This window comes from Ipomoea triloba, chromosome 8 (genome assembly GCF_003576645.1).
Source record: "Ipomoea triloba cultivar NCNSP0323 chromosome 8, ASM357664v1".
Lineage (NCBI taxonomy): Eukaryota > Viridiplantae > Streptophyta > Magnoliopsida > Solanales > Convolvulaceae > Ipomoea > Ipomoea triloba.
Window position 1 is genome coordinate 18,563,633 of NC_044923.1, and position 11,950 is coordinate 18,575,582.

General features: G+C 33.1%; 1 protein-coding gene across 1 annotated transcript; it reads left to right on the forward strand.

Annotated features, from left to right (window-relative positions):
* The first annotated feature begins 7,748 nt into the window (after positions 1-7,748).
* Positions 7,749-11,923, forward strand: LOC116027264 (glycerol-3-phosphate acyltransferase 9). Its single transcript, XM_031268784.1, has 12 exons — positions 7,749-8,174; positions 8,267-8,324; positions 8,515-8,633; positions 8,953-9,052; positions 9,425-9,520; positions 9,614-9,710; positions 10,556-10,643; positions 10,736-10,832; positions 11,009-11,094; positions 11,223-11,342; positions 11,453-11,551; positions 11,746-11,923. Exons 1-12 carry the CDS (start codon positions 8,065-8,067, stop codon positions 11,792-11,794), a joined length of 1,119 nt encoding a protein of 372 aa, XP_031124644.1. The 5' UTR covers positions 7,749-8,064; the 3' UTR covers positions 11,795-11,923.
* Positions 11,924-11,950: the final 27 nt, after the last annotated feature.

An 11,950-nucleotide genomic window follows, 5' to 3' on the forward strand; every position in this document is an offset into this window, starting at 1 on the left:
GGACAAATGAGTTAAAAGAGAATATTTACATTGGAAAGTCCGCCAAAGAGTATTATGAATTTATTTAAATAGATTTCATTCCCATAAGGCCATACCTTCTATTTATGGATTAAAATTAATATTTAACCGAATTAGAATCGAGATGTATTTATGACATAAATTATTCTTTAGAAAAATAAACCAATTATATAAAGTCAATTATCATTAATTTATTCACATTGAGTAATGATATAATTGTCAACTTCTTATAATTTAAAAACTTAACTAATGAATAATAATATTGATCACTAACTGCCAAGTAATGAGTTATGCACAATTAGCCATTTGGATGGGATAGACCTTAGCTTGGGGGTTAAGGGTAAGTCGGGCCGGCCTCACCAAATTTTTGTATTTATATATGTATATGTTTATAAAAAAATATTTTAGTTTGAAAAAAAAATACGAGTAGTAAATTAGTTTGTGAAAATATAGAGAAATATCACATTGTTTGAATTAAGTTTAAGTTCTACAGGAATGAGTTGATACAAGCACATATTGAAAGTTGTAATCCAATTTTTCGGCCAACGTAACTATTGTCAAAAGTGTTCATCCCGGAAAGTGCATTACATTTGCTTCTTCGGGAAGGAGCACTACATTTGATTCGTTTGGAATGAGCACTTCTAGCAATAGTTTTGTGGGAAAAATGAATGATAGGATCAAATGCGATACAAATTACATAGTTATGTATCTAATTAGAAGATTTTAATAGTTAAGGACATTTGTGTATAATAATAGAGAACCAAAAGTAAAATTTGTTTATTATTTAATTTAATACGGAGTAATAGTGAATACAATTTCTTTTAAAACCTAAACCCTAAAATATTAAATTTAAAATTTATAATAATATGCTAACAAATTAAGCAAACAAAAAAATTAAATTGACAGGTTAATAGGGTATATAAAACAAACAAAAAAAAGAATATATATATATATATATATATATATATATATATATATAAACACTTTGAGTACATACAAAATATATAACAAAAGTTACACATAACGAGACAGTGGTACATCAACACAATTTGCCATTGAAAGACAACAAATAATTGCATGTGAATTTCCTAAATATAGATCAACGGACCCCTAAACTTAAGCCAACGCTTTCTCCATTTGTTGTTAGCTAATCTAGACAATTATATTCGCCTGTAGTGTATATGCCTAACACTACAAATAGAGTATATATTTGATTCAACATTACAATAGCTTAAATTCTATTTGCTTATAAACCTAGTTTCTCAGATCTCATTGTAATCAATGGATTTCTTACAAATAAAATTCACTCTTAATTTCTAATAAATTTAATTAAACTTCAGGAAAAAAAACATAAAATTTTAATATATAGATAGATTGATGATTAATGTGATAAATTAATAGAGTATAACAACAACAACAACAACAACAATAATAATAATAATAATTGTTATTATTATTCTATAGATTCACGAAATGTAAATAAAATTGTGTTGAACGTTACGGTGACAGTCTTACAGAAAAGAAGAAAATATTTTTATAAATGTAACATGCATTAGACATATATAAAAATATTAAATTTGAATATTGAATACCCTACATTCAGAGTTGGCAGCACATACAACGTGAAATATCATACATCAAAGCTGCAAAGGTAAAAAACAAAAAAAAAAACAAAAAAAAAACAAAAAAAAAAAAAAAAAAAAAAAAAAAAAAAGGTATTAATTACATGATCAAGGATGATGATTTAATTAATAATTACTGTATGACACTACGTTGGATTCCTTATAGAGTTTAAAGAATAGTTTGATAATAAAGTATATTTAATTTTATTAGGAAAAAATGTAATTTTAGTCTCTCATCAATTGTTCATTGCTAATTGTTTCAGTCTCTAATTTTTTTTTTTTATCATTACAATGCACACACACACATATATCCGGCCTTAACTCTTTAAAAAAATTTCAATTTTAACCATTGCAGCAACAAAATTATTGAACTCTATTAAAATTTTACTTAGTACATGTGAATTTTAGTATTTTTAATATTTATTATTTAATTATAATCTTATTTAGTATCAATATTTCATTTGTAAAATAAATAACATGATTTTAATAGGGTTGTGTAGGGAAATAGGATTGGGTTGGAGAGTTAGAAATGTAAATAAAAGCTTATGAACTACAACCACAACAACTAAGGACCTAACTGCATATTTTCCATTTTATTATTATGTAATCTCTTTGTCTCATTCTACTCTTCAATTGGTAAAACAAACTATTTCCTTTTTGTTTACTTTTGAAAATCAAACTTGTGACCTCTCACTTAGAAGAATCCCATCTATGCCGCTTGACCACAAGATTTTTGACATCTATACTAATATACTAAACTTAATATTATAAAAAATTAAATTCAAAATAACTTTAGTCAAGATCGGACTTGTTAACCGATCCAACATAAATTAGGAGGAGGGTGTACTAAATTAATTTGGCCTCCTAAATTAATTTGAGTTTAGAAATTCCAGGCATTACCTTGATAGTTCACTCCTCAACTAACCGTTATAATATATATATATATATATATATATATATATATATATATATCATTTTTCATTTTGTTTATCTTAATCATGTAATCATGATTTCATCCACATTGAAACAAGCATGCGTTTAAGTATATATATAGTATTAATAGGTAGTGTTATTATATTGTGTTAGCTAGGAATGTTAATCCACAAATACTATATAATATGAGTTTTATTACATGTACTTTTAATATTTATTATTTTCTCACTTTTGCTCACTGATGTAGCAAGGGATAATAAGTTATTTTCATCTCGTGGAATCCAAAAAAAATTAAACGATAACATCAAAATTTCGAGCGAAAGTAAAATTAATGAGTAAAACTTGTGAGTATTTTTCATATATATAATATATATAAGTAAAGCAGGGCATGCAGGGGGTGTTGTGAGGTTGTTGGTGTTGGATAAGCTGTCAATTTGATATTGATTATAGTAATGACATATCTGCGGCATTAGGTATGAGGGCGGTAAGCCATCCTATATGCAAACCTCAACTGACAGCAACGTAACTAATCCTCATCTAAATTACTATTTTATTATGATTCCCAGACCAAATATTTTAAAATTTGTCAAAACACCTTTGTAAATCACTTGTGATAGATAATGTGGAAACTCAATGCATGTCATCATCTAAGTTAGTTGTTGGAATTTAGTTTGCAAACGGCAAATCAACATAATATTAGTGTCCTTTCAAAAAAAAAAAAAACATAATATTAGTGAACTGTGCACGCAACAATTCAAATACATCATGATGATCAGTATTCTTTATAATCAAAGTGTTAGTCATATTGATTTTTTCATATAAGAGAAAATTTTGAACTCCTTACATCTTTTAAGTGATGAGAGACTGAGAGTGCGTGATCATGCTCTCACACCAACCCAATTTTTTTTTTTTTCTCACTTTTGATTGTATCATGTGTAATTGTTGATTTTAAATTTGTTATATGTTATATATATTGTTTACAAATAAGGCATTATAACAAATTAAAAGTTTACATGTCATTATTTTTCAAGACTGAGTGAGTTGAGATTTTATATTTGCTTTCGTTGAAAATAGTGATAAAATTTTCCGTACTTAATGTAGTAATATGGTTGGTGGTACATAATAATAAGCATTGGATAAGTGTGGAGTGTGGGATAGATAGGCAATAGGTACATATATGATATATTGCTTGTGCGGGAGGCATTACAACATTTGCTTTTCATCATTTTTTTTTTTTAAGGTAAATGTAGTTATTCCATTAATTCATAACATAAAACGTTTACATCAACGATCAATGAAATGGTAAACCATTCCTTACAGTCAGACATAGAAACAACTTTTCTAACTATGCTATAGAAAACTTGAATCACAGACTGTTTCATAACTAGGAAGCTATGCTCCTTCAGAGAGTTTAAAGCTTCATCAAAGATCTGGGTCTTCGTCATCATTCTTTTTTGCTCGCCCAGGATAAGATCACCACTTGCCGAAACCAAACTAAACGATTTATGCTAATGAAAATGAAAAGCTCATGAAAGTAACGAGAGGAAAATTGCTCGTGGAAGTAACGAGAGGAAAACACAATAATAGAGAAAATAAAAAGTGGGTAAAGTCAAAGTAGGGTTGGGAGTTCAAGACTACCAACACAAACCCCAATACCTACCTATTATTATTTTATTCAAAGGGAAAGAAAACGGAAGAAGAAGATCTGTGGTGGTGGTCGGAGGCGAACAGAGTTGCGACGGTGATCGGAGCGGAATAAGAGCGAGAGCAAACGTAGAAGGTGACCAAAACCGCTGGCTCAAAGCTCCATTAGAGCTCCGGCCGGAGGGCGGCGGTGGAAGCCGAAGTTCAAGTGGCATAGCTGTGGCCCTTCCAAGTGAGAGGTCACAGGTTCGATCCCCAGTGGGGGCGTTAGGCTCGTTGTGCTTCAGTAGGTTGAGAAAGAATGTGAACAGATACTGCATTGTAATAGAGTCAATAGTATTAAAAAAAAATCATATTATTAAACTAAAAAGGTAGGTAGACACTTCGTTCACTTAGTTTCATTAATTATTAGCATTTCATTTCACCAATCATTATCCATTGTTCCCACTTCCCCGCCCTCAACACCAACCCAATTTCATTCCGGTAACTACCTTATTTATTTATTTATTTATTTTATTGATCACATATTTTATCAATCAATCAACAAGAGACCATATATATATATATATATATATATATATATATATATATCAAAATTATTCATTTTTATTGTCCACAACGAAAACTATTAATTTTCACGCAAAATAAGGTGTAACTCATTCTAGTAATTACCTTAAACCAAAAGAAAAAAAATCTTAAAATTTATTGATAAACATATTCTAATAGTTAATAGCACAACTATTGGCAAACACATTTGCATTACATTACATTATATTTATGCATTTATGTTTTCCTTGACAGAGACATGGGACTCAACGGGTCTATTTTATTGTGAAAGTCTTGACTCAATTGCCCAAATAAGGTGTCTATCTTTATGGGCGATGTGTTCAAACTCACAACCTCCCACATAAAAACACAAGGACGAACCACCCAAGCTATCAAGATCTTGTGTACTAATTAAATAATAGGAAGCTCCACTTATACATGGGAGTGCACTGGAAGCAAAGTAGTGGGGACACGTGTGTGGCCAAAATGAAGGCTGTCAAATGCCGTCCATTTGTCAACGATTCGTGAGTCCTACAACAATATAAATAGGCACCCTTCCCTCATTTTAAAAGGCATCCCTTAACTCACCAAACGCTTCTTGGTCCATTGGTCTGAGTCTTTTCTCTCCTGCTGGCACGCCAGGGTTTGAGTCATGTTACGCCAGGGTTTGACTCATGTATGTTGGTAACATATTTAGTTTTCTTTTATTTGTTAGTCCTTTGCTTATGTTATTTATTATCGGGCTGCCATTTTGGGTCCTATTCAATTCTTTAGGGCTATAGTATTTATTATTTATGTATTCTTTGCTCCGCCGTTTTGGACCAATATCTCGGGCTTTGTACATGCTATTTTAGGCCTATCACCCCGAGCAATAAAGCTGCTTTCTTCATACCCCCATTTTTGTCAATCGTTATTGCATGGACCATGGTCTACACAACTGTGTGAACCATAAATAAAAAGTACATTTTTAATATACTAAAAGTACATTATTTTTGTACATAAATTACATTATTTTAGAGTACATTATTTAAATACTAAAAGTACATAATTTTATATATACTATAAAATAATGTACCTTCAGTACAAAAATAATGTACTTTTAATATATACCTTATATTCATGGTCCACACAATAATTTGCCCAATTCTGTACCCTATACCTGGTTTATGGTGGATCCGATCCCAATAAAACCATCAATACATATATGCTTGCATTTTCATGAGGACCAACCTTAGGTGAGAACTTGCGAACTACTGCATCAGTGCACATAATCTATTACATGAATGTAGGGGTGTAAACGAGCCGAGCCGAGCTCGAGCTAGTTAAGGAAGGCTCGGCTTGAGCTCGAATTTAACCTGCTTGATTTTAAATTCATGTTTCAATTAAAAATGAACTATATTATATGTATATTATATATTGTGAGTGGCTTGACAAGCCACGAGCCTAAGACATTAGAGCTCGAGCTCGGCTTGATTATTAAATGAGCCGCTCGAGCTTGGCTCGAACTTGAATTTGACCGAGCAGCTTATGAGCCACTCTGCTCATTTACACCCCTACACGAATGTACTGTAATTATTTCTGAGCATGTTTGGATGACGACGAAGATCTTGAAGTAATCGCGGTGCATTCGTGTAGTAAATTATGTGCATTCATGTAGTTCTTATGTTCTCACCTAATATATGGTTCTCATTTGAACGCAACCCCTATATATATACATGACAATAAAAATTCACAATCACTACTATCTGAGGGTGTACATACACTATGTAAACCTCACCTTGTAATTTTAGTTGGCAAAAAAAAAAAAACAAGGAAGTAAACCATCCTACGTTGTTCTAAGACAATCGTTGTACATTGGACCACAGTTTACCAAACTCTGTGAACTATGATGATACACCACAAATATGCATATTGTTAATGAACTTATAGTAGACTTAAATTGACATTTTTAGTGATGCTATAATGAACATATTTTATGTATAAAATGAAACTAAATAGCATAGCTCATACAGATATGTGTATTGTCAAATGAACGTGCAATCTAATTAACATGATACTTTAGTTTTGTTATAATGAACTTATTGTATGTATATATAAAATGAAAATGAATAGGAAAATTCATACAGATATGTATATTGTCAAATGATCGTGTTTTGAAATTAAAATGATATTTTAGTTTGCTATAATAAACTTATTATGTGTATAAAACAAAACTAGATAGCAGATACATAAAGTATAATTAAAATGATATTTCAATGTTACTATAATGAAACTAATATATGCAAAAAAAAAAAAAAAACTAAAATAAAACTTATACCATTGTCCATGCTGCTACATGAACCATGATCCACAATAAAATTTGTCGTACATAACTGATTGACTCAAATCATGAATAATATATATATATATATATATATATATATATTAAATATATTTAATTCTTATATAAATTGTATGTACATATATTTATTTGGAAAATTATTGCATGGACCATGGTCCACACAGCTGTGTGGACCAAAAATAAAAAGTACATTATTTTTGTACTGAAGGTACATTATTTTTGTACTGTAGGTACATTATTTGATAGTATATATCAAATAATGTACCTTCAGTACAAAAATAATGTACCCTAAAATAATGTACCTACAGTACAAAAATAATGTACCCTAAAATAATGTACCTACAGTACAAAAATAATGTACCTTTAGTACAAAAATAATGTACGTTTTATTTTTGGTCCACACAGCTGTGTGAACCATGGTCCATGCAATAATGATTGTATTTATTTAGGGTTGTATATTATGTTGGGTTGGAGAAACTTGATTCGAAACGTGGGCCATTTGTAAGGAAAGCCCAATTCAGCCTAAGAGCAGCTGATGGAGTGTAGAGTTGGGTTTAAAATGCAGCGTGGCCCAGTCCAGTATGAAGTCATATACGGACGGAGTATAATGCTCCGTATATGTGTGTATATATACATAATATAAATTAAATTATACACACACATATATATACGAAGGGAGCTGAACCACTAGGAAGTGATTGAAGCTGTGTTGGTGCATCTGTGTCCTGTGACGTGCACTAAGCCTCTACTACTACGAATAGGAATAGGGCGGGTCCGTGTGTGGGGGCCTTGGGTTGGGGATTAAACTTTTGGGAGAAGAAGAAGAAGAAGAAATAGGAATAGGAATAGGAATTGGGCAAGGAATAAGAATAGGAATCGTTGTTGGCGGAGATTGGAAGAATAGTGGTGCAAAATTGTAGGCAAAGAGGAGGAGGAGGAGGAGGATAGTGTGGGAAGAAGATGAGTGGGGTTCTGGCGACGTCGAGGTCGGAATTGGAGCTGGATCGACCCAACCTGGAAGACTATCTTCCCACCGGATCCATCCCTGAGCCTCTCGGCAAGCTTCGCCTGTATCTGTCCTTCCTCTATCTCCCTCCCTCACTATTTATTTATTTATTTATTTGGATTGTTTCCTAATGGCTTTTCTTTCATTTTCCTTCAGCCGTGATTTGCTGGATATTTCGCCTACTCTTACTGAGGCTGCCGGTGCCATTGTAGATGTCAGTATTTTCTTCTTCCCTCTTACGTTTTCTCATTTCTGATCCCATTATTTAGCTCTCTTTTATATTTTCTCCTAATTATTCTCATTTTATTTTCATGTTAATTTTACTTAACACCTTATTAATACCAGCATTTTTATTGTTTTGCCTGTAAAGTCTTCATTTTTGAAGTGTTTTTTCCCCTCCACAGGATTCCTTTACAAGATGCTTCAAGTCTAATCCTCCTGAAACTTGGAACTGGAACATTTATTTGTTTCCTTTGTGGTGTTTGGGTGTTGTAGTCAGATATGGACTTCTTTTCCCATTAAGGTTAGCATTTCTTCTTCCCTCCATTTCCAAGACTATGACTTCTTTTTTTTTCCCTTCATACCCTAATAATAAAGGTAAATAATCACTCTGTGGCTGGTTAATGCCAAAAAAGTTCTTTTTTATGTTACTTTGCTTATCATTTCCTAATTAGCAAGTTCTGGAGCAAATTTTGTAATTGGTATTGAACAGTCAATCTGTAGATATAAGATTAATTTATTTTACCCCAAGTCAGAATTTTGAATGCTAATATACCAAAATATTTTCTTTCTTCCTTGAGAGAAGTTGTCTTGCAGTCTGACCTCTCCTAATTGTAATACAGGGCTATTGTTTTGACAGTAGGATGGATAATATTCTTGTCATGCTACATTCCTGTGCATTTTCTGCTCAAGGGCCATGATAGACTCAGGAAAAAATTGGAGGTATGAGTGTATGATTGCTGCACCTTTCTTTTTTATCACTTTCTTGAGTCTGCTCATTCACTGTCTTAAGTTTCTGATTTGGGTTTAAGTTAATTTGCAACATTATTGCTCTTTATTAAGACCTATAAGTTACTCCGTATTTGGTTGGACCCAAATTCAAAAGTTAATCTGAACTTATAAATTGCATTAAATTTTGAAGAAGGTTTTCTTTTCTCAATAAATAGCATAGCACTTTGATGGAAATGCTTCTGTCATGATTGAATTATGTTATATTTCTCGTCTTTAACCTCTATTGCCTTTTATATTGAGAGTTAGGCATATGTCTTACGAATCTAATTTCTTACTGTCTTGTATTGGTTATTTAATTTTTAGCGAGTGCTGGTAGAGTTGATATGCAGCTTCTTTGTTGCATCATGGACTGGTGTTGTCAAATACCATGGTCCCCGGCCTAGCATCCGGCCTAAACAGGTTAAGCTAGAGTCCCATTATTTTTCTCATCTTTCTTTCTACTAGACAAATGCAAAGCACACCACCTGAGGCTCCTTTAATTATGTGAAACAGGTTTTTGTGGCAAATCACACGTCAATGATTGATTTCATCATTTTAGAACAGATGACTGCCTTTGCTGTTATCATGCAGAAACATCCTGGATGGGTTGGTAGGACTTCACTTTCTTCATGTTGTTTCTCTTAGATCTGAAACTTCTTTGGCCTGTAAACTGGTGCAACTAACTTGGTAAACCTTTCTCTTGAAAGAATGAGATTGACACTATTCATTTAGCAGCTTAAAGTGGGTGTGAATTTTAAGGCATATAATATTTTTAGTCTATTCATGGCAAAATGTATTACAGGTAGGAGTGACTTCTCTGAAATAACTCTTCCCCCTCCAACTTCCAACTTCCACCTTCCCCTGCCCTTCTGCCCTTCCAGTGGCTGGCTCTCACTCCCTCTTTGGCCTCCAGTTGCTGGCACCCCTTCCAACCTTCAGGAAGATTGCTTTGGAGCCTTCCTCCTCCCTTCTCTGTTACCCTTATCCCTCCTACCTGCTCTCCCTCATCCCAGTGCTTGTACCCCACCCCCTGCTTCCAGGAAACTGAAAACCCCACCCTTTTCATGACCCTTCAAATTGACTACTGTCAAGAACCTCTTCCCAAGTCCCCTACTTAATGATATATATGACAAATTAGGATGACAGTTGCTTGATTTTGCTTCAATATTGGGGAGTGTGGACATGTGGTCTAGTTGAAGAACATTAAGTTTTGGGGAAGAATTTGTGAAGAAGGATATTTCAGTCTTGTTATGTTTTACATGTGCATTTATTCGAAGAAAATGAAGTACAAGGTAACAAATAGAAGTTTTTCTATGTAAAACGAAATGCATTTCTATGCGAACTGGCCCTGAGGATTTCTTGGAGGAATGAGAAAAATGGAGCTTAGAGAAAAATGGAGTAACAAATAATTTTGTTTTGAAATTGTAAGACATCCTTCTTCCTTTTTGCCTGCAGGATTACTGCAGAGCACCATTTTAGAAAGTGTAGGATGTATTTGGTTCAATCGCTCAGAGGCCAAGGATCGTGAAATTGTAGCAAGGAAGTATGTGATATGATCTGGCCTTGAATACTTTTATTTTTTAAATGCATTGATATTCTTGGTTTCTTTTGCTCACAATACTATTTCCTTTTCAGGCTTAGGGAGCATGTTGAAGGGGCTGATAATAATCCTCTTCTTATATTCCCAGAGGGAACTTGTGTCAATAACCACTACACCGTCATGTTCAAGAAGGTAACGCCCTTTCCAACTGCCATGCATAATCTCTTAAACATATTTCATTTGGCTCTGGTGTTAAAAGATCCTTCATTCCATCCCTTGTCCTATCGGAAAAAGCTTTTTTTTTTTTTGTTTCAGAATTTATTATGGTGTTTCCGTATGCCTTTTACTAATATTCTGATAATAAATAGGGTGCATTTGAGCTTGGGTGCACAGTTTGCCCAGTTGCAATCAAGTACAACAAAATTTTTGTTGATGCTTTCTGGAATAGTAGAAAGTAAGATCTTACTGGTGCTGGTCCAATTTATTCCTCAATCTCATTTTCTGCTTTTACCACCTTCACATGCAAAATTCTGACTGCATTTGGTGTTTAGGAAGCTTATGCTTGCTTTATCTTGCTAACAGGCAATCTTTCACAATGCACCTGCTGCAGCTCATGACGTCATGGGCTGTTGTTTGTGATGTTTGGTACTTGGAGCCTCAAAATTTAAAACCTGGTGAAACAGCAATAGAGTTTGCAGAGAGGTGAATGTCGTCTGCCATTCACCAACTACCATAGTTTTCTCCATTAGTGGTTGAATTTTGATGTCATTCACCAACTAACTACCTTGAATTCCTTATGGATTGATTTTTAGGGTGAGGGACATCATTTCTGTTCGAGCAGGTCTTAAGAAGGTTCCTTGGGATGGATATTTAAAATATTCTCGCCCTAGCCCCAAGCACCGAGAGAGGAAGTAAGTATACTTTAATTGTTTAATGATTTATTTATTTATTTTTCTTAGCATAGATTTTTATCCTCATTTGTCATGTATTCAAGTATATGGAAGCTGTTGCTAATTGAATTTCAAATGTTGAGAGTATTTGGTGATGAGGAAGGAATATACAGATTTGGTATGACGAGTGTTTCGTGTTATTTTTGATTTTGCAGGCAACAGAGTTTTGCAGAGTGTATACTCCGCCGCTTGGAAGAGAGGTAGAAGTTGAAGAAATGATGTTGTTAAGCACACTTTTTGTTCTGCTGTTACAATTTTATTCTTGTGACCGACCATTTTGTATTATTTATTTGGACAAAGCAGTTTTATTCAAGTGACCACCTTTTTGCATCATCTATCGTATTTAGCTTGCTTGCTGTC